At 42.8% G+C, this 24,003-nt stretch overlaps 1 protein-coding gene and 1 pseudogene across 2 annotated transcripts in view; both read right to left on the reverse strand.

Annotated features, from left to right (window-relative positions):
• LOC116680634 (NAD(P)H dehydrogenase [quinone] 1-like) overlaps positions 1-1,300 on the reverse strand; it is a 39,586-nt pseudogene extending 38,286 nt beyond the window's left edge.
• A 12,069-nt stretch (positions 1,301-13,369) lies between these two features.
• LOC116682878 (heterogeneous nuclear ribonucleoprotein L) overlaps positions 13,370-24,003 on the reverse strand; it is a 19,936-nt gene continuing 9,302 nt past the window's right edge. The window contains exons 8-14 of one of the 2 annotated variants that reach the window (XM_032509805.1): positions 23,608-23,679; positions 18,604-18,851; positions 16,945-17,066; positions 15,721-15,922; positions 14,908-14,965; positions 14,599-14,709; positions 13,370-13,977 (exon numbers count right to left, since the gene is read on the reverse strand). In XM_032509805.1, coding sequence (XP_032365696.1) covers positions 13,919-13,977; positions 14,599-14,709; positions 14,908-14,965; positions 15,721-15,922; positions 16,945-17,066; positions 18,604-18,851; positions 23,608-23,679 — 872 coding nt within the window. In that variant the 3' untranslated portion in view covers positions 13,370-13,918. Of the gene's footprint in view, positions 13,978-14,592; positions 14,710-14,907; positions 14,966-15,720; positions 15,923-16,944; positions 17,067-18,603; positions 18,852-23,607; positions 23,680-24,003 lie in introns of both variants that reach the window. The other variant, XM_032509804.1, reaches the window with a different exon arrangement.

A 24,003-nucleotide genomic window follows, 5' to 3' on the forward strand; every position in this document is an offset into this window, starting at 1 on the left:
ATCCGTTTTCCTTTCCTTTCCGCTTTTGATGAGCCTTTAACACATCTTCAATGTTCCTCCTTCTCCCACTTTTCTTTCCCTTCTCTTTCCACAGTCCCCGCCTACCCCTTCCATTCGTCTTTTTTCCGCCCTTCGCCTTCACGTCGCCTCCTTTTTTCCCCCCCCGACCCACCCCCCCTCCTTCCCCTGAGTTTCTTTTCCCCCTTCTCATCCTTGTCTATCCTCGCCCCACTCAGGGCGCTTGGCTTCGACGCTGCCCCCCTTTTCTCCTTGCCCATTCCAGCTTATAATTCCCCCGCCCCTATAGTCACATGACTTTGCCCCCCTCACCACCGTACATCTTATCACCCATTTCCCCCACCCACCCACTCTGCTTGACTACTTGTCGTGTGTTTTAGGCTGGTCGAGTGGATTGGTTGCTGTTTCGGTCGTTCCTCTAGTCGTTAACCGAGGTCCCCTCCTCCCATGTCTTTATTTACCCGTCTACAAAATCTTTTTCCACTTAAGACTTCATTTTCCCCTCCCTCTTCCCCCCCTCCCTCTTTCCATTCCATTCCCTCTTCTTCATCCACTCCCCCCCCCCCATCCCCCCCTTCCCCCCTATCCCAACATATGCTATTCTAACCAGCCTATGTGCCCCATCCACCTCTTTTTTTCCTTCTATTGTTTTGTTTATTGACCTTTCCCACTAAGTGCGTTATTTATATTCGTCTCCCTTTCTTCCCTTTAAAATTCTTACGCCACGTGGGTCTGTTTCTTTTTATCGCCTCTCTCCCCCTTCTACTTTCCGACTCACTTGTGTACCAGCACCTCCCTACTCCCCACGTCGGCGGTACACCGTTTACCCCCACCCCTACCTTTATGTATCACTCATCATTTCCTCCTTTCTGCTTCCCCTGTGTGTCCTGCCTGCCCCTCTTCGTTTTCCCCCCCGCCCTCTCCCTTTTCTGTCCCTTGTTTCCCTTCTTTTAGTTCACTCCCCCCTTGTGGTGCGTTCTCCTTGACAGAACTCCCTCTTTTTTTCCTTTTCAGAATCCATACATCCTCCTCTTTTCTCTCTCCAACAGTATATTCCCCCCTAATCGACCTCCCCCCTTTACTCAACCCCGTTATCTTTGATAATCACCTCCTCATCGCAATCCCCATGGCAGTTCATTTCGACCTTCCCTCGAGTTCCTCTCCGTCGTATTCCCCTTCCCACTATTGTCTTTCACCACCCAATTTCCCACACTTCCGCCCCCTTCTCCTCCTCCCCCACACTCTCCTCATCCTTGACCCATTCCCCGTTATTCATACTCATGCCCTATGTTTTGCCTTGTCTTAAAATAATTTTTTTCAACAATAAAGTACCATCGAATCATTGTTATGCCCCCTCCCCTTTTACCTTTTTGGCATCAGATTTTACCTATCCCCCTCTTCTCCAATTCGCTGGCACCCATATTTTTTTTCTTTTGTCCTTCCCCCTGTACTTTACTACCCCTCACTCTTACCCTGTTCCTTTTTTCAACTCACTAAACTCCCCCTGAACAAACATCTTAACCACCCCCTTCCCACCCACAAGAACCGTTACCACCAGTCATTCTTCCATCCTATAACACTTGATTTTTTGTTCTACCCCCCCCTACACCCCCCCCTTCTGGTATTCTCCCCCTTTATGTTCTCGATTTCTCATCCCCCCCTCTCAGCCTCTTCTTCCGTTCCCCTCCATTCCTCCACCCCCTGACCCAGCTCCCGGGCTTATGTGTAGCATTTCCGATGTTTTCCCGATCGCCCCTTCTTCCCTTTCTTCGTACTCCGTTTGCCTCCTGCCCCGCCCCCTTCAGCGCAATACCACCCACGTAATCACTGCCCCCCCTTTCCCACCACCCCCGGCCACCCCCCCCTTATCCGACAAGACACATACCACGAATCATAACCCTACCAACACAACTCTCTCTTTTCCTGCTTTCTGTATAACCACCTGAGCAGGGGTCCTTTCATTTCGTGCTTCCCCTCCTCCTCCAGAAATACACCTCTATCACCACCGTACTGGTCCTCGCCTGCTACATCCTATCCCACTAATACACCTCCACACCCAGTTATTCAGTTTCTTATGCGGAAACACCCCACCGTTCCCCCCCCCTTTCCCCCATCCCACTGCCAAGCCCCTACTTATAAACCCCCGCATGCGTACACAACACAAAAACCCCACAATCCCATGTCCCCTGATTGTTTCACCCACCCACCCCCCAAAAAAAAAAAGGGCCCCTCCCTTTTCCTCTTCCCCTCCCTTTTTTTTCCCTCTCTCCTCCTCTCCCTTCTTCCCCCCCCTTCTTTTCCTTCCTTTCCTTCAGTTCCCCCCCTTCACCGCCCCATTTCCCTTGCTCCTCCCCTCCCCTAGCTCTCCTTTCCTTATCCTCCGCGGCGCTTACATCTATATTATACCCCCCTCCATCAAACCGTTTTCTTCTAAACTCAACATTACCTCTCCCCCTCTCCCCTCTTCCACCACGCCCCCCATACCCTAGTTCTCTCCCCCGTCCCACTTTGGTTTTTGTCAACACTGGTACAGATCAACATCACCCCAAATTCCCCTCAATCTAACCAACTCCCTCCAACTTCCCTATTATACAACACCCCTTTTAAACCCCACCTATCCCCTAACCACCCTTATCCCCCCCCAACTCCCTCCCCGCCACCAGTGCGTCGTTGTTTTTTTGCTCCCCCTCTCTCGTTCCGTCAAACCACTCCTATGTAATTTTAACCCCATATCTTCCCACCCACCAACCAATTCCCCCCTGATCTTCTACCGCTTTTCCTGACCGCCTCCCTATCCTGACGGTTGTTAGCCCCGTCCCACAAAATACCCTTAACATCCCCCCCTTCACTCTTCAAACAACCCACCCCACCACCCACCAGCAAAAACACACCCACCTCATTTATCTCCCACCTTTTCCCCTCCCCCCTTAAAAAATAATATATAAATAAAAAAAAAATAATAAAAAAAAAATAAATAAAAAAAAAGAAAAAAAAAAAAATAGTTATTAGTATGAGTTTATGTGTTTCAAAAAATATAATATAATTGTTAACAAATAATTATTTAGTGTCATTAGCGTATCAATTATGTTTTTGTTGGAAAAAATAAAAATATGAAATAAAGTCATTATGGTTTTATAGTTAGGATGTCAAATATAAAAAAAAAAATTACAAGTTATAAATGGTTATGCATAGTCATTTAGCTATTATTAGTTATGTCAAAATAAATAAAGTTAGTTTTTTTTTTTAAAAAAGTCATAGTAATAGTGTTTGGTCATAAAAATTAACATTAGTCAAAGTATTATATGGTGATAAAAATGATATATTGTTGAAAAACATTTGGTTTTCTTTTTTTAGGCGCATCATTGTAGTTAGTTTTTTATTAGTGAGTATGGCAAAATAAGCTGTAAAAAAAATAAAAAATAAATAAATTAAAATTAGTATTAGTATTGTCAAAAAAAGTATAAAACATAATTAATAAAAATTAGTTTGTCCATTACTTAGTTATTTAGGATGCAATATAATACAATAATAAAAATAGTCTAAAATGTTTTAAAAAACTTATAATATATGATTAAATTTATATTATTTAAAAATACGGAATAATAACGATTAAAAAATAATAAATTTACTTATAAAAGTATAAAAAGTCATTTAGTTACAGTTTATGTTTGTTGAAAAAAAAGTAAAAAAAATAATTTAAAATATAAATATATTAAATTAAAAAAATATGATGTTTTTTTACGTCGAACAATAATAAAAAAATATGAACACTAAAATTAAAAAATATATAATAAAAATAAAAAAGTAAAAGATAAATAAAAATATTAATTAAATAACAAAAAGTGGAATTTTTTAATTATTTATACTTTTTTATCTATAAAAAAAAACTTAGAAAATAAACATAAAAAACATACTAAAAATTTAATTTAAAAATAATAATGATGAAATATATTTAATAAATTAAAAGAAATAAAACTAAAAATAAAATATAGTTCATAGTATTAGTTAGGTTGTTGTGTTGTGTTGATTTGACAAGTTGTTAACCACAAATAATGGCATCCATTGAGTGTATTTTATAGTTATGTTGTTGTCGACGAAAAAACAAAAAATAAAAGATAATATAATAAATAAAAAAATATAAAGTAAAATTAAAAAAAAGTAAAACAAAATAAGAAAAAATAAAAAAAAGTTAAAAAAAATGTCCATAGTTGCCCATAATTAGCTTATTTAGTTTATTTGCGAAAAAGATAAAAGTAATAATAAAAAAAGTAAAAATTAAATAATTAGTAATCAGTTGTTTTTTTAGTATGTAGGTTTCGAAAAAAAAAAAATACAACCAAAAAGTAAAACATAAAGTAAAAATTATTAAAAGTGTTAAAAAAATTTGTAATATTCATTTTAGAGAACCGAATTAACCCCGTCATTTCCATCACAAAGTGTGAAAAATATGTAAAAAAAAGTCTTCGTTTCATATTGTTTTTTTTATTACTTTATGTTTATGGTCAAAATAAACAAAAAAATATATAAATAGCAAAGTTTATAGCTTTCAATCTAAGTATACGTAAATTAAAGGTCTTACTTTCTTATCACATTAGTATTACACATGGTTGCATATCTAGGTCATTAGGACCATAGTTTTAGTATATACGTTTCTGTTTTCTGAGATATTAAGTTTTTCATCCATAAATTTGCTCTAGCATTATGATACTATTCAAACTATATGTTTAATACTAATAATTGGTATTTTGCATTCTTCACTGTAGAATATTTTAATTTTTAATGAAATCTTAATTCCCAACGGGCGTATTTTCGTCTCGTATTTTTGATTCCCCCTTTTTTTTTCTTTCCGTTAACTTTGGTTCTGGAAACCTGAAGTAAGACGAATCTAATAAGAACACTATTCAGGTGGTGGTATGAACTTGGGTATAACTCCGTTTTTTTGTTTTTTGATCTTCTTATTTCCTTTTTGGTTTCAGCCTTGGGGGTCTATTGGGTCTTTCCATTGATTCATATCCACTGTCTCGTCGTGTTTGCTTCGTATGCTTTCATATTTGGACTAATTCTGTTGTGTGTTTTCTGTGTTAGTTTTAAAATGTCAACTGCCCTGGCAACTAAGGTTTTATAGGGTTTCGATCCCAACAATCCCTAACCTTTATTGCCGCCCTTTATTTCACTTCACACCTTATGACCTATCCCCGTACTCCCCCCTCTCCTTTTCAGCGTATAACCACCCAAGCGCCCCTACTATAGGGATCGCTGTCATTTACCCGATCGTCCGTCCTACTTTGCGAACCCTGAAATCCCCCTCTACATCCCACCCCACCACTCAAACCTATTTCTGTCCCCCCCCCTTATCCTCCCTCCCCCCCCCCCCTCCCCTTTCCCCCCCCCCCCCCCCCCCTCCCCTTCTCTATCAGCTTTGCGTGTCCGGTAGGCTTGCCCTCCCTCTCCCGTTGCCCCCTATCCTCCTCGCTCCCCACTCTCGTTTTCACTTCCTCCATTTCTGTACCTTCATCTTCTATCACCCCTCACCCCTTACCATGAACCACAACCACCGAAATAACACAATACCTATCCAATCATTCCGCCCAACTATCCACTTATCCACCCACCCCCCCCTTCAAATCTACCTACTGGTACAGCACACAAGCCCCTTTATCGTATCCCCCCCTTCCCTTTTTCGTCCGATGACCCTGGTTTTTTGTTATGAACGGCGTATTCTTTTCCTTCCACTTTTTTCTTTTTTTGTCTTTGGTTGACTCTTTCCTTTGTCCTCTCTGACACTAACAAGCTTTTTCACTACTCCCTTCCTCCGTGCGATTCCTCCATTCCCACTCCCCCCCCCCGTAGCATAGACCCAAGCGTGTCCCACCCTACAACTCACGCTTTGTGCCGTGTATTCCGATTACTCCCATTTTTCCTTGTCCTCGACTTGTTCTTCCGCCCCAGACCTCTCCTCTTTTCTCCTCGTGCGCCTTTAATCTCCCGCGCCCTCTGTTTCTCCCTACATCTGCTTTCCCCGTCACTACTTCTTTACCTTTTGGCTCCTTTGACCGTCTTTCCCGTTCTTCCTTTTCATATTTCGTATCGTTCTAATACGCCAGTTCACCCCCTATCTCATTCTTCATCCCACCCCCCTTCCCCCTCTCTTTTTTATCGTTTGTATCGATCTTCTCTTCCTCCTCCCCCGCCATGTGTCTATCCCTCTGTACCGCAGCGCAGCTTCCCCATTTTCCTATCCTCCCGCCTTTATTCCCCCATTAGTCTTAAGTTTCCCCGTTTCTTCCCGTTTTCTTACCCCACGCCCGTTTCTTTGGAGTTCCCCCCTCTCCGCGAAGCAGCCCCCCCCAACCCCTCGCTTCCCCCCCCCCCCCCTTCCCCCCGTCTACGCCTCCATCCTTATCTTTTTCCCCCCATGCTTTTTTCCCCCCTCCCCCTTCCCCCCTATTTCCTCTTTCTATTTTGGGCCACATCCTATTATCACGTTCACTAACCTATGCATACCTAGTTTTCCATGACACCCTCCCCACCAATTCCACATTTTTTCATAGTTCCCTTTATCACTCCCTTATTCCCCCCACTCTACACCCCAGTCCCACCATCCCCTCTTTTCTTCTCCCTTCCTTTTCCTCCCCCTCCCCCCCCCCTCTCTTCTTTTTCTTCTCCCTTTCTCTTTTTCCCTTCTCCCTCTTTTTCTTTTCTTTCCTTCTCCCTCCCTCCTTGCTCCTCCTCAACTGCACTTACATTCCCCCTTTCCCCTCCCGTCCTAATACCATGATTCTTTTTTGGCACCCCTATCTCCCTTACACTCATCATTCCTTCACCTCCCTCATCCCCCTTCATTTCTGTCGTCCACTTCACGCTGGGAGCTCACTCCCCATCATCTTCCCTGACCCACCTCTCAATAACACTTACACTTCCACCCACGGTCATAGTTATTTGCTCCCTCTATCGGCCCACCCCTCGCACCAAAACCCACCGCCTTTTTGTCCATTTACCCACAAAACCATGTCCATTTATGTCCCAGTCTATTTGTTTCGACCTGTTCGCTTCCCCTGTCCCCGAACAAATTTCCCCCTCCCCTCATCAACATTTTGAAAAACCTCGCTTTAGCCTTTTTTTTGACACCAATACCATACATAGTTCTATGACCCACAATTAAAGTCTTAGAACCTACCATCTACATGTAGTAACATTCCCCCTTACACCCTCATATTCTCACTTATCCCACCTCTAGTCTTTTTATTTCATACCTCCCCCAGCTACACCTCATTTTTTCTACCGAATTATTAGTTCCTTTTTCTTGTATGTCTCTTCACCCTATTCACTGCTTCTCTTTGTTTTTTTTTCCTTACCTCCCTACCCTGTCCTTTTTTCCCCCTGTTGCCCCTTAATCCACATTGCAACTATCTCCACTTTTTTTGTTATTTTTAGGTCTTCTGCACTCTTGTCCCATTGTCTATGGTCGTGAATAGATATTACAAACCTGTACTTCTTCATCCCCCCCCTTAAATCTTTTAGTGGTAAGTACTATATATTCTCTCAACCCCCTACGATTATATTGATACCCCCCTTTTATTTACATTACTATCTACTCACATTCCACGTGTGCACAGCCTCCCAGTTTTTTTTTCCCCTTCATCTCCCTCCTCCCCCCCCCACTCCTTTTTCTCCCCCCGTTCTCTTCCTTAGTTCCCTTAGCTCTCCGGCCCCCCCCTTTATTCTCTTTTCGAGCCCTCGCACATTGCCCTGTATTGTTCTCACGAATTCCACACCCATACCCGACGTGTAAAAACCGATTTTCCCACCTTCCCCCTTTTCTTTCCTTCTCACCTTTTCAACTTCTTGTTCGTAGTGTGACTGTAGCCCCCCCTTCTTACTGTACGTTCCGTTACCAATACCAGTATGATTAATAGTTCCAACTATCTTCATATTCTTAGTGTGGCTCTGAAGCACTCTTCAGCGATCCCAATGTTTTCGAATTTATCCAAGTCGGAATTTTTGTTTTTCCTATAAGTAATCCTGATTGCCTTTGCTCAACAAACAAATGTTTGTTAAAAAACACAAAAAAAGTCTTAGCTAGTATGGCAAAAAAGGTTATTAAAAAGTCTTAGTAGTCAGTAAGTAGTTCTGGCACAAAAAAACAAAAAAAAAACGTTAAAAAAAAAGTCTTAGGTAGTATGTCAAGTTAAAAACGTCGTAAGTATCGTTATCAAAAAGTTAAAAAGACCAAATTTATCAGAATAGTATGTTGAACAAAAAAAAGTTAATAAAATGGACAAAAAAAAGTATGTATTGTATAGTTACAAAAAAAAAAGTCACAGTTATAAAAAAAAGTAATGTACTATTCATGTATAAACATGTTGAATATAGTATAGTGTAATACGTCTAAATAGTTTTTCCATCTAAATTTGCCAGCAAATACAAACATTATAAATAAAATGTATTGCATTCCTGTAGAATAAATTTTACAAAAAAAGCCAAGAAATTATACTCAGAATGTAGGCGTTATTGACCTTCTTAACTTTGGTCGTAAAACCTCGAAGACGAAGACACATTCAGGTTGGAGACCTTGACGTGGGGTCTTCCAACCGTGATATCACACAGAGAGACTCTTATCTGACCTCGTCGTTGCTTCTAGCATATTTGACTTCTTGGGTTTTAGATTTTTTTTAAAATTCAACGTCCCTCGCAAAGGTTTCGAACCCACAACCTCGTTCTGTCACTCAACCACAGGTCAGGGTAACCGGCACACTGAGCTAGTAGATGTTAGTCAGAGCGCTGAGTTGTTTGGTGTTGATTATTTATTCATTCAACTAGACATGAAAGACAAAAAGAAAAACTCGGAGGACAGACGGCTGGTGTTAGAAAGGTTTTTTAATATACTTGGACACACTTCAGTGTCTAAATATGACGGGTTAGACTCTTTATGAATTAAGATACCATGCACTTTTTTGACATACACATATTCATACTTTTGATAGTTTTTTAAATAATTTCAACATACTATACCATGGCTGTCAAAAAAAAAGTTAAAACGGGCATAGCATAGTATGTCTAAAAAAGTTAAAAGTCATAGTATTTATGTTCAAAAATGTTTAAAATATAGAATATAGTATAGTTAGTATTGTCAAAAAGTTTAAATAAAGTAATGTATAGTATTTCGAAAAAAGTAAAAAAACAGAAGTAGTCGAAGAAAAAAAAAAAAAAGGTACTCATAGGTGTAAAAATTGGAGTTATTGTAGTGTTTATACAAAAACGTAAAAAAAAAGTCATAGATATAGTAGTGAATTGAAAGTAACAAAAAAAGTAAGAGATCTCTAGTACAGTCGAAGAGAAGAAAAAAAGGTAAAAAAATAGTCATAGTATAGTATGTTTTGGGAAAAGTAAAAAAAAAAGTAAATAAAAAAAAAAAAGTCATAGTATTAGTATGTCGAAAAATAAAGTAAAAACAAAAAAGTCAGTAGTATAGTATGTTGAAAGTAAAAAAATCATAGTTATAGTCTGTTGAAAGTAAAAAAAGTCATAGTATAGTATGTCAACAAAAAAAAGAAAAAAAAAGTCATAGTATAGTATGTCAAAAAAAGTATAGTATAAAAAATAGTAAAATGTACTATTCAAGTATAACCATGTTGAAATAGTCATAGTTTAAGTAGTCTATAAATAGTTTTCATCCAATAAATTGACAGCAAACTACAAAAACATAAAATTAAAATGTATTGCATTCCTGTAGATATAATTACAAAAAATCAACGAAATCTATACTCAGAAATGTAGGCGTAATTTGAATCTCTTAACTTTGGTCGTTAAACCTGTAAGACGAAGACCACATTCAGGTTGGAGACTTGACACGCTGGGTCTTCCAACCGTGATATCCCACGGAGACGTTCTTATCTCACACTTCTCGCGCTTGCTTGTAGCATATTTGACTTCTCTTGGGTTTTAGAGATTAAAATTCAACGTCCCTCGCAAGGGTTTCGAACCCACAACCGTCGATCTTCACTCAGACCACGAGGTAACCGGCACCACTGAGCTAGTAGATTATAGTCAGACGTTCGCGAAGTGTTGAGTTGTTATTATATTATTCACCATTCTCGGAACAGAAAAAGAAAAAACTCGGAGGACAGAAGCTTGTGGTTAGAAAGGTTTTAAAATATATTTGGACACTATCCGTCGTTCTAAATAACGGGTAGGATCTGGTTGACTCTTTATGAATAAGATACCATGACTTTTTTTGAACATACCATATTCATAATTTTGTATTTTTAAATAAAAGGTCATAGTATTGCATTGTCTAAAAAAGTTTGAAAACAAGTCCATTAGATATGATGTCGAACAGTTAGTAAAGTCATTACGTCACATAGTATGTCGCAAAAGTTAAAAAAATCCAAGCATAGTTAGCTAGTTCAACGCGGGGGTGTCTATGTGAATATTTTTGAATAGATCTTGGACATTACAGTGTCTAAATTATGACGCGGGGTAGGACTCTTTTTATGAATTGAGCGATACCATGATAATGACTTTTTTTGACATACCATATTCATACTTTTGATATTTTTTAATGATTTTTTCAACATACTATACCATTGCTTTGTCAAAAGTACAACGGTCATAGCATAGTATGTCAAAAAAAGTTAAAGTCATAGCATTGTATGTCAAAAATGTTTTTAAAAAAGTCATAGTATAGTATGTCAAAAAAGTAAAAAAGTCATCGTATAGTATGTCAAAAAAAGTTTAAAAAAAAACGTCATAGTATAGTAAGTAAAAAAAAAATAGGCCTAGTATGACACAGCATTTGAAAAGTAATTAAAAAAAAAGTTATAAAATTTTTTTTTTTAACATTTCAAACACTATGTTGGAAAAAAAGACTAAGTAAAAACTAAAATATGGAAGAACACAACAAAACGGGTCGTACCAAGAGTCAAAGTCTGCAGTGTCTGCTCGTTGCTGCCATTTGTAGCTGTGCTACCAGAGTAGTCTTTAAAAACAGTCATGGCATTATGTCAAGAGCTGAACATTGTGATATTTTAATCATTTGTGTGGCTGAAGCGGGCGGCTGTTGATGCACAGCCATGTTCAGATCCCTCCAGAGATGTTCACTGGGATTCAAGGCTGGGCCACTCCACCACTCCTCTGATATCTCGGCTGTGTGCGTGGAGTCGCCCAGTCGGAGGTCATGAGTGCTCCGGAGCAGGTTTTCTTCCAGGATGTCTCTTTACATTTCTGCATTCATCTTTCCCTCAGTCCTGACTAGTCTCCAGGTCCAGGGATGGTGCTGCCTCCATCACCACGCTGCACTGTAGGGATGGTGCTGCCTCCATCACCACGCTGCACTGTAGGGATGGTGCTGCCGCCACCACGCTGCACTGTAGGGATGGTGCTGCCGCCACCATGCTGCACGGTAGTGATGGTGCTGCCTCCACCATGCTGCACTGTAGGGATGGTGCTGCCGCCACCATGCTGCACGGTAGGGATGGTGCTGCCGCCTCCCCCCCCCCCGCCCCGGCGCGGGGGCGTCCTCTGTGCACTGTAGGATGGTGCTGGCTCCCACGCTGCGGGGGGGGGGGTGGGGAGGGAGCCGGGGGGGCCACCATGCGCACGGTAGGATGGTGCTGCCGCCACCACCATGCTGCACTGTAGGGATGGTGCTGCCTCACACCATGCTGCACGTAGGGATGGTGCTGCCGCCACCACCATGCTGCACGGTAGGATGGTGCCCGCCACCACCTGCTGCACTGTAGGGATGTGTGCTGCCTCCATCACCATGCTGCAGGTAGGGATGGTGCTGCCCCATCCACCATGCTGCACTGTAGGATGTGTGCTGCCTCCACCGCCTGCTGCTGTAGGGATGGTGCTGCCTCCACCAGGCTGCCTGCTGTAGGGATGGTGCTGCCCGCCACCAACGCTGCACTGTAGGGATGGTGCTGCCTCCACCCGCTTCACGGTAGGGATGGTGCTGCCCCTCCACCATGCTGCACTGTAGGGATGTGTGCCTGTCCTCCACCACGCTGCACGGAGGGATGGTGCTGCCCCACCATGCTGCACTGTAGGGATGGTGCTGCTCCACCACGCTGCTGCTGTAGGGATGGTGCTGCCTCCACCACGCTGCACGGTAGGGATGGTGCTGCCTCCACCATGCTGCACTGTAGGGATGGTGCTGCCTCCACCACGCTTCACTGTAGGGATGGTGCTGCCTCCACCACGCTGCTGCTGTAGGGATGGTGCCCACTAGATGGCGCTCTTGGTTTAGGAGAAAGGCCTAAGGCATTGCAATTCACTATATTTTCAACCCTTTGTTCGCCATCTAGTGGGCTCAGAAAATAAAGACACTGGTTCACAAAGCTTCATTTAGCCGTCACTACTCTTCTCCCCACGGTCACTCAGATACTTTATTCATCCCCAAGGAAACGCCGGCAGCACGGTGGCTAAGTGGTTAGCACTTCTGCCTCACAGCAAGAAGGTTGTTGGTTCGAATCCAGGTCGTTCCAGGTCGTTCCGGGCCTTTCTGGGTGGAGTTTGTATGTTCTCCCCGTGTTTGCGTGGGTTTCCTCCGGGTGCTCTGGTTTCTTCCCACCATTAAAGACATGCATCCTAGGTAGGGCTACAGTTGAAAATTAGCCAATTGGCTAACACTGGTGCATTTACAGAAACGTTCATTAATGTGCATTGTCCTAATCAAATAAATATGTGGCTCAACGTAGGCGTCCAGCGGAAAGATAACCATAACACAGCAAACATACATAATAAAAATTTAAAAAAATTGCAGAGGGGACGGACAGCTTTAAGATGAGTCCTGGTTGTTCCAAACTTCTTCCATTAACGGACGATGAGCTCATTTTGACATATTTCTGAACCCTTCCCCAGATCTGTGCTTAGAGACGATCCCGTCTCGGAGGTCTCCCGCCAATTCCTACGACTTTGTACTGGTTTTGTGGTTTCACATGCACTGTGGGACCTTATATACGGTCAGGTGTGTGCCTTTCCAAAAATCACGTCCAACCAACACAATTTACCACAGGTGGACTCATTAAGGTGTAGAAACTTTAAGGATGATCAGTGGAAACAAAATGCACCCGAGCTACAATTTGAGTTTGATCTTAAAAGCCATAAATACTTTTATTATGTTCAAGTGAGTTTTTAACTTTTTAATAAATTTGCAAAAATCTCTAAGCGTTTAAATTGTCATTATGTGCAGAATTAAGGAAAAATTGAATTTAATCCATTTTGGAATAAGGCTGTAACATTACAAAATGTGGAGAAAGTGAAGTGCTGTGAATGCTTTCCATGTGCACTGTAACCTTAAAACGTTTGACAGAACAGACAGGAAACACTTCAAAAAAGGATGGCAGAAGAAACTCAAAACCTTTAAATTTTATTTTCTTACAACAAAAACAATTCTCCGTCTGCATAATCAGACACGGAGAGACACAGAACTGAATAGGTAGCGATTAAAACAAAAAACAAAAGTGTGAGCAAAAATAAAAAGTTTCAAAAGCGACTTTTACAAAACCACGTTGTCCGCTGCCACTTAACCATGGGATTAGCATAAAACCAATTCTTTCAAATACGCTTTCTCACTTTTCAGATCACCGTTTTAAGCATAATACAAAAAAGTAAAAAGGACAACTTAATCGTGAAGACAAACAGGTACTGATACTCTATAAACCACATCTGGGGCATAAATATCCAAACTTTTAAATGCCTTTGAGCATTTGTCAGATCTGCTTAATATATATATATCAAATAGGAGGAGTTTGCACTTTAGGGATCAAATGCATTGTGAAAGTGGATCATTTCACAGTATTTTAGGCATTTTTTTTTGAAAAATCTCTCCAGGCGTGTTGCAAGCAGTCGTGGTCTAAATACACGGGAATGGTGGACCGGCTCCGAGGGGAATTGCTCAGTTGGCGTGCTGAACGGTGGAGAAGCACAGTTTGAGGGTGTAAGGGTACGGACCAGCTGTCAAGAAAGAGAAGAGAACAACAATTAGACAAGAAACACGAGCCATGAGATCAGTCTAGTTTCCTCTGGGACACGTCACCATTAAATCGTGTTTACGTCTCTGTGTAAATGTGCTCTGGTCAAAGTTATTCCAGTATCTGGTTTTTAGGGTTTGTGCCATAACGATGCAAGTAAACAAGCTTTTTCCAGGATAGGAAACTAATTAACAATGTAAAGCTCAACAAGCCACTGACAGACAGGTTTACATTTGAGCCATGCAATAAATTATTTTTTTATTAAACCCATTATCTAAGGCCATTATCATATTATACCAATGTCTGCAGCATCCTCAGCCTTTTTGGTGAAGTTACTAGGAAAACTCAGCCTCGAGTAGTTTATTCTCCCCCAAAAAAGTAAAAAAAAACTATAATAACTATTAAAAAACTAGACAAAAAAAAAAAAAAAATAGCAATAGCTTTCTCTCTCTCCTGCAGCAAATATACAAAAAACAATGCAACTTGTATCTTTTTTTTTTAACACAAAAGCAAAAATTGAGTCTAAAATCCTAGAGGGACATAAAATCTGGAGAAGAAGAGCCATAGTTTAAAAAGGGAAACAAGTTCAGTGTCTTACCCATACCTGCATTTTTCATCTGGTAGTGGTTCATCATGGACAGAGCCTCCATGGCGTCGTTGATGGACTCCCACTCCAGGAGACCCGAGGCGCTGCGGTCGCTGGGAGCTGCTCCACCTGGAGGTCACAAGATCAACGTCACACATCACACAAACCAGACGGAGACACACCTCCACACGTAGGGTAGAGTGCATCTCAAGAGCCATTTTTGTGAGGTTTGTCTACGATGAGCTTGGCTCCTACTTGTATTTGTAGCTGCAGCCACATTTGCAGTAAACTACTGTTTCTATGGGTGTTTGAGTCAAAGCGGCTTACTCTTTCCTGTGAACATCTTGACGTTGACGGGGCTCTTGACACCGATCTCCTCACAAATCTGGAAAGAGCACAGCATTTGTTATTTAGGAGTTCACGCACAAGGCTTCATTTGATTTCATCCTGACAGTCAAAGCTCGTATGGCAGACAACACGTAGCAAGGCCTTTGGTTTAATATGAAAGCTCTTTATAGACTTAGACTTCTCTTTATTAATCCTTTTGGGATGATTCAACGCGAGGAAATTGGAAACTTCAGCGGAAGTTTTAGCAAAAATAACAAAAAAAATAAAAGACAGTATAAAAACAAATAGTTATAACATTTGTCAAAGACCATAAATTAATATCAAAGTGTCAGTGTCCAGTGTTAAAGTGACCAAGTCTTAATGTATGTCCAGGTGTGTGTGTGTGTGTGTGTGTGTGTGTGTGTGTGTGTGTGTGTGTGTATTGTCCTCTCTGCCCTATTTCCTCGTCCCCCCGAGTGAGCTGTAGAGTCAAAGGAGGGACAAAGGAGTCCTCGAGTCTGTTGGTCCGACACCAATTTACTAACTTTATCACTAATCCTTTGTGTTAACTACTGTAACCTAATTATTGTTTAACCTGTATAAGTCTGAAAGTATTTTCCAGATTCGTCACATCAAAGAAAAAATGCAACAGATTGTCAAAGTGACCTGAACCGCTAAAAATATAAAATGGTCCCTTTCCATGAAATAAAGATCTCTATAAATTACACCACCGCCGCCTCCTGATGAATACAGTGATCAACATTTGGTTATTCTTAGCACATGTTGTTTCTTCATGAACACTCTCCCACCGACCTGATTGAAGATCTCCGGCGTGACGTCCGGCTGGGCGTTGAAGAAGTGCAACACGTTGCTCGGGTGCTGGATCCGGTTCTTGGCGGCCTGCTCTGGCGAAGTGAACCGGTTGTTCCTGGAGCCGTGGAAGTCTTTGAAGCTGCTGGAGCCGTCCTCCAGGTCGTAGCACTGGCCCGGGACGATGGCCTGCTGCTTGGAAACACTGCATGGAGGGAGGATTATTGTTAACATGTTATTTCCACTCTACACGGTTAAACACGGCAGAAGGTTTTTCCCCGTGTGTGCAGGTTAGCGCATGCGTGGAGTTGGTTGTTAGTTGTGCAGTTGATGGCGGACATGTGAGTCTAAGCTAGCTGTGCACTCAATAAAACTTTGAACTGAATAAACGTCATGTTTATTAGAACTTAGAAAACTGCATTCTCACTTACAAGTTAGAAGAGACACCAAGAAAGGCTGGAGCTTTGACTTATGGGTTGTATAATAATACAAATTTGAGATTAACATTAGAGGTTGCAGAGTTTTTACCCTCAATTTTTTAAAGAACTGCCAGTACACTTATTATTTCTGACTTATTTGGTTGTTTGAACCAACAACAGAATGTGTCCATTTGCACGAGGCTTCAGTAGTTTTAACCCGTTTGTACCGGATGCTTTGCGCCGACACATTACATCTACCGCCGGTTACGGCGTTGCGCACACTCTGAACCTCCTGCCGGCTGCTTCGTGGCGCAAAGGATCATCCAGCACTTCTTCATCATCATCATCATCATCCACCACATCCTCCCCCCCAAACTCCTCACCATCTTCCACCTCAATGTCACTGACCTCGCTGTCTAAATCCTCCTTTGTTTATGAATTTTTGAGAGACAAGCAAGAAAATTGCTACAAACGCACACGTGTGTCTGGTTGATTGACATTTTAAGCAATCTACGGTACATTTTGGTGGTCAAGTGGCTTTAAATAGCCAACAAGACCCGCCTCCCTTGTATTTGAACCAATGACAAGTGCGTTCTCTGCTAAAACGCGTCACGAAAAGACCGACAAATACGAAATGCTGCGCCACGCAGCAGCCGGCAGGAGGTTCAGAGTTGCGCAACGCAGCAACCGGCGGTAGATGTAATGTGTCGGCGCAAAGCATCCGGCACAAACGGGTTAATATCCTCAAAGGCGTCGTAGCTTATCTGGACGAGAGAAATGTTTTGGGACGTGGACGAGATGAACTCACCACACGTTCAGTCTCTGTCCAAAGAGGAAGTTGTTGTTGAGGTGGGTGATGGCGCGATCCACGGCGTAGCAGTCGCCCATTTCCACCATGGCGGCCCCGGGCTTACTCTTCATGAACTTCACCTGTGGAACAGGACAGAAAAATAAATAAAACACATGAAAGGATCGACCGGTGCCCTTAAGAGTCATAAAAGACTCATTTGGAGACTAACTGTTGGTTTTTAGACGACGTCTTGGTGCCAGTGTGTGGTGATGGATGGTTACTCAAAGTAAATTGTTCCAGTTACGCAACAAAGCTCTGCCCATGCTCCACTAACAATTATTCACCACAGATTTCAGTAGATATCCTTCGTTTGGGTCTAAATGTTTAATTATTAGCAATCCTTGGCCGGGCCGATATTAGGTATTTCCTCTTCTATCCTATCTGTATTTATAATGGCAGATTCAAATTTAATTTTTTATTATTATAAATATTCAATCAGAATTATTTATAACAAATGATACTGATAAATTAATATTGAAATAAAGGACGCTCTACAACGTCCCTGTTAGGGATGGCGTTGCATAGTCTGTCCACCAAGATGACGCTCTACAACGTCCCTGTTAGGGATGGCGTTGCATAGTCTGTCCACCAGAGGACGCTCTACAACGTCCCTGTTAGGGATGCGTTGCATAGTCTGTCCACCAGAGGCCGCTCTACAACGTCCCTGTTAGTGATGGCGTTGCATAGTCTGTCCACCAGAGGACGCTCTAACACCGTCCCTGTTATGGCGTTGCATAGTCTGTCCACCAGGGGACGCTCTACAACTCCCTGTTATGATGGTGTTGCATAGTCTGTCCACCAGGCGACTTCTACAACGTCCCTGTTAGTGATTGTGTTGCATAGTCTGTCCACCAGGGGACCGCTACAACGCCCTGTTAGTGATGGTGTTGCATAGTCTGTCCACCAGAGGGCATAGTCTGTCCCCACCAGAGGGCGCTCTACAACGTCCCTGATTATTTGGTTTTTGTTCAAAGGAATTAAAGTTTCAAATCTTAAGTTTGTATTTTTATACATTTTATTTATCAGAACTTTTATATTTTGATGTTCCTCTGTTCTGTTCTGACAATAAAACAAATTATATTTTAGTGGGAACTCATAAATAACTAATGTTAGGGAAATCTGTTTAACGCGTTTCTGGACTGCGTTTTAAAAATACACAATGGTCGGTGTATCGGCACATCGGAATTCGGTATCAGCCTTGATCGGGCTCTAGCTAGAGATATGCTAAAACGTTATTTTAGGAGCAGTTATTCATAGAAGCGCAACTGCTGCCCACAGCAACATTAATGATTAAATGAGGGATTTGACACAAAAGCCTTTAACTATTAAGGAATTTCAAAATGTTATTTTCTCACTTTCCCCAGGTACCAAGACCTAAAAAAACTAATACTGATTTATTTCTTCAGCATAACGCACACACATAGGTTGTTATTTTGCATCGTGCGACTGCAGGTGGAGACGTGGGGATGACCGTTTTTTCTGTATATCCCCTGAACGCCCCTTTTTCATATGGACGATTTCCTGTAATGTTACAATAAGAAAAACTTGGGTGCAAATCTTAATGCGGACCGCTTCCCCGTCCCCTTCACTGCAGAAACGCATCCGCCAGGTACTGACCCGCTCCACGTTGCCATAGAGACAGAAGATATTGAAGACCCGGTCTGCGTTCATCTTGACGGGCTCCAGGCCGTACAGCATGACGACGGGCGACTCGGCGTGGCCGCCGTACTCGCCAGGAGGCGGGGGAGGAGGTCCGTAGCTCGGCCCGTAGCTCCTCCCTCCGCGCCCTCTCATTGGTGGACCCATGCGGCGACCCTCGTAGGGCGGGGAGCCGTAGCTCTCGTCGTAGCCATGGTAACCACCGCCTGGAGAACGAAGCAAGCGAGAGAACAGAAGATAAAATACCAATCAAGCGAGGTGAGATTAACTCAAGGGAGAAGTAATTTTTCTAGAAATAGTTACTGCTTTGAGAAAAAGACACACACACACACACACACACACACACACACACAGCTGCTTCGGTCCGGCTGGGAGCTGCTCCACCTGGATCACAAAGATCAACGTCACACATCACACAAACCAACGGAGACACACCTCCACACGTAGGTATGTGCATCCTCAAGAGCCATTTTTGTGAGGTTTGTCTACGATGAGCTTGGCTCCTACTTGTATTTGTAGCTGCAGCCACATTTGCAGTAAACTACTGTTTCTATGGTGTGTTTGAGTCAAAGCGGCTTACTCTTTCCTGTGAACATCTGACGTTGACGGGGCTCTTGACACCGATCTCCTCACAAATCTGGAAAGAGCACAGCATTGTGTTATTTAGGAGTTCACGCACAAGGCTTCATTTGATTTCTCCTGACAGTCAAAGCTCGTATGGCAGACAACCTTAGCAAGGCCTTTGGTTTAATATGAAAGCTCTTTATAGACTTAGACTTCTCTTTATTAATCCTTTGGGTGATTCAACGCGAGGATTGGAAACTTCAGCGGAAGTTTTGCAAAAAATAACAAAAAAAAATAAAGACAGTATAAAACAAATAGTTATAACATTTGTCAAAGACCATAAATTAATATCAAAGTGTCAGTGTCCATGTTAAAGTGACCAAGTCTTAATGTATGTCCAGGTGTGTGTGTGTGTGTGTGTGTGTTGTGTGTGTTGGTGTGTGTGTGGTGTGTATTGTCCTCTCTGCCCTATTTCCTCGTCCCCCCAGTGAGCTGTAGAGTCAAAGGAGGGACAAAGGAGTCCTCGAGTCTGTTGGTCCGACACCAATTTACTAACTTTATCACTAATCCTTGTGTTAACTACTGTAACCTAATTATTGTTTAACCTGTATAAGTCTGAAAGTATTTTCCATTCGTCACATCAAAAAAAAATGCAACAGATTGTCAAAGTGACCTGAACCGCTAAAATATAAAAATGTCCTTTCCATGAAATAAGATCTCTATAATTACACCACCGCCGCCTCCTGATGAATACAGTGATCAACATTTGGTTATTCTTAGCACATGTTGTTTCTCATGAACACCTCCCACCGACCTGATTGAAGATCTCCGGCGTGCACGTCCGCTGGGCGTTGAAGAAGTGCAACACGTTGCTCGGGTGCTGGATCCGTTTCTTGGCGGCCTGCTCTGGCAAGTGAACTTTGTTCTGGAGCCGTGGAAGTCTTTGAAGCTGCTGGAGCCGTCCTCCAGGTCGTAGCACTGGCCCGGACGATGGCCTGCTGCTTGGAAACACTGCATGGAGGAGGATTATTGTTAACATGTTATTTCCACTCTACACGGTTAAACACGGCAGAAGTTTTTCCCCGTGTGTGCAGGTTAGCGCATGCGTGGAGTTGGTTTTGTTAGTGTGCAGTTGATGGCGGACATGTGAGTCTAGAGCTGTGCACTCATAAAACTTTGAACTGAATAAACGTCATGTTTATTAGAACTTAGAAAACTGCATTCTCACTTACAAGTTAGAAGAGACACCAAGAAAGGCTGGAGCTTTGACTATGGGTTGCATAATAATACAAATTTGAGATTAACATTAGAGGTTGCAGAGTTTTTACCCTCAATTTTTTAAAGAACTGCCAGTACACTTATTATTTCTGACTTATTTGGTTGTTTGAACCAACAACAGAATGTGTCCATTTGCACGAGGCTTCAGTAGTTTTAAACCCGTTGTACCGGATGCTTTGCGCCGACCATTACATCTACCGCCGGTTACGGCTTTGCGCACACTCTGAACCTCCTGCCGGCTGCTTCGTGGCGCAAAGGATCATCCAGCACTTCTTCTTCATCATCATCATCATCCACCACATCCCTCCCCCCAAACTCCTCACCATCTTCCACCCAATGTCACTGACCTCCGCTGCTCTAAATCCTCCTTTGTTTATGAATTTTTGAGAGACAGCAAGAAAATTGCTACAAACGCACACGTGTGTCTGTTTGACTGACATTTAAGCAATCTACGGTACATTTTGGTGTGTCAAGTGGCTTTAAATAGCCAACAAGACCCGCCTCCCTTGTATTTGAACAATGACAAGTGCGTTCTCTGCTAAAACGCGTCACGAAAAGACCGACAAATACGAAATGCTGCGCCACGCAGCAGCCGCAGAGGTTCAGAGTTGCGCACCGCAGCAACCGGCGGTATTGTAATGTTCGGCGCAAAGCATCCGGCACAAACGGGTTAATATCCTCAAAGGCGTCGTAGCTTATCTGGACGAGAGAAATGTTTTGGGACGTGGACGAGATGAACTCACCACCGTTCAGTTCCGTCCAAAGAGGAAGTTGTTGTTGAGGTGGGTGATGGGCGATCCACGGCGTAGCAGTCGCCCATTTCCACCATGGCGGCCCCGGCTTACTCTTCATGAACTTCACCTGTGGAACAGGACAGAAAATAAATAAAACACATGAAGGATCGACCGGTGCCCTAAGAGTCATAAAAGACTCATTTGGAGACTACTGTTGGTTTTTAGACACGTCTTGGTGCCAGTGTGGTGATGGATGGTTACTCAAAGTAAATTGTTCCAGTTACGCAACAAGCTCTGCCCATGCTCCACTAACAATTTTCACCACAGATTTCAGTAGATATCCTTCGTTTGGGTCTAAATGTTTAATATTAGCAATCCTTGGCGGGCCGATATAGGTATTCCTCTTCTATCCTATCTGTATTTATAATGGCAGATTCAAATTTAATTTTTATTATTATAAATATTCAATCAGAATTATTTATAACAATGATCCTGATAAATTAATATTGAAATAAAGGACGCTCTACAACGTCCCTGTTAGGGATGGCGTTGCATAGTCTGTCCACCAGAGGACGCTCTACAACGTCCCTGTTGGATGGCGTTGCATAGTCTGTCCACCAGAGGACGCTCTACAACGTCCCTGTTAGGGATGGCGTGCATAGTCTGTCCACCAGAGGACGCTCTACAACGTCCTGTTAGTGATGGCGTTGCATAGTCTGTCCACCAGAGGACTCTACAACGTCCCTGTTAGTGATGGCGTTGCATAGTCTGTCCACCGAGGACGCTCTACAACGTCCCTGTTAGGGATGGCGTTGCATAGTCTGTCCACCAGAGGACGCTCTACAACTTCCCTGTTAGGGATGGTGTTGCATAGTCTGTCCACCGGGGACGCTCTCAACGTCCCTGTTAGTGATTGGTTCATGTCTGTCCACCAGGGCCGCTCTACAACGTCCTGTTAGAGGGTTGCATACTGTCCACCAGAGGACGCTCTACAACGTCCCTGATTATTTGGTTTTTGTTCAAAGGAATTAAAGTTTCAAATCTTAAGTTGTATTTTTATACATTTTATTTATCAGAACTTTTATATTTGATGTTCCTCTGTTCTGTTCTGACAATAAAAAAATTATATTTTAGTGGGAACTCATAAATAACTAATGTTAGGGAAATCTGTTTAAACGCGTTTCTGACTGCGTTTTAAAAATACACAAGGTCGGTGTATCGGCACATCGGAATTCGGTATCAGCCTTTCGGCTCTAGCTAGAGATATGCTAAAACGTTATTTTAGGACAGTTATTCATAGAAGCGCAACTGCTGCCCACAGCAACATTAATGATTAAATGAGGGATTTGACACAAAAGCCTTTAACTATTAAGGAATTTCAAAATGTTATTTTCTCACTTTCCCCAGGTACCAAGACCTAAAAAAACTAAACTGATTTATTTCTTCAGCATAACGCACACACATAGGTTGTTATTTTGCATCGTGCGACTGCAGGTGGAGACGTGGGGATGACCGTTTTTTTCTGTATATCCCCTGAACGCCCCTTTTTCATATGGACGATTTCCTAATGTTACAATAGAAAAACTTGGGTGCAAATCTTAATGCGGACCGCTTCCCCCGTCCCCTTCACTGCAGAAACGCATCCGCCAGGTACTGACCCGCTCCACTTTGCCATAGAGACAGAAGATATTGAAGACCCGGTCTGCGTTCTCTTGACGGGCTCCAGGCCGTACAGCATGACGACGGGCGACTCGGCGTGGCCGCCGTACTCGCCAGGAGCGGGGGAGGAGGTCCGTAGCTCGGCCCGTAGCTCCTCCCCCGCGCCCTCTCATTGGTGACCCATGCGGCGACCCTCGTGGCGGGGAGCCGTAGCTCTCGTCGTAGCCATGGTACCACCGCCTGAGAACGAAGCAAGCGGAGAACAGAAGATAAATACCAATCAAGCGAGTTGAGATTAACTCAAGGGAGAAGTAATTTTTCTAGAAATAGTTACTGCTTTGAGAAAAAGACACACACACACACACACACACACACACACACCACACACACACACACACACACACACACAGACGTACACACACACAGCACGCCGCTCAGACACGCCCACGCGCAGACGCACCGCGCAGACGCTACACGCGCGCAGACCGTACACACGACGCGCACACGCGCAGACGCGTACACACGCGCAGACGTGTACACACAGACACACACATATATAAAAACAGAATCCCTTTACGGTCAGTGTGTGGAGGAGCAATTTATAAACTCAGACTAACTAAATTAAATCAACTTTAGTATTTCAAACTGTCTCCACAGAACCTATTTCAGGTAATAAGAGTACAGAAGAGAAAAGGCGGTATTTAGTAAACACGTTTCCGAGCCTTACCGTAGTCGGGGGGGTGGTCGCCCAGCAGAGCCGGCTGCCTCTGGCGCTTGTTGGGGTTGGCGTTTACATCCTCTACATGAGCAGGAAGACAAAGGAAGAGGAGGAGAAAAAAAAAAAAAAAGAGTGGAGAAACAAAGTGACAGATGTGAGCATTTTGGGTCAGATGGCACACCATTAGGTAGATAAATATTGTCATGGTACCTTAATCAAGGACTAGTGCTTTAGACAGATGCATGCATTACAAGACTGATTCATCTCGCCTGTCCAGAGCCACAGCAGCACAGACTCCACCCATATTAAATGGGCGCCTTAAGACCAAACGCGCTCCAGTTATTGTGAGTTGTGCGGCGTTGGGAGTGTAACTTAACAACACCTGGTGTGTGTTTGTCATTTCCC

This window comes from Etheostoma spectabile, chromosome 3 (genome assembly GCF_008692095.1).
Source record: "Etheostoma spectabile isolate EspeVRDwgs_2016 chromosome 3, UIUC_Espe_1.0, whole genome shotgun sequence".
Taxonomy (NCBI): domain Eukaryota; kingdom Metazoa; phylum Chordata; class Actinopteri; order Perciformes; family Percidae; genus Etheostoma; species Etheostoma spectabile.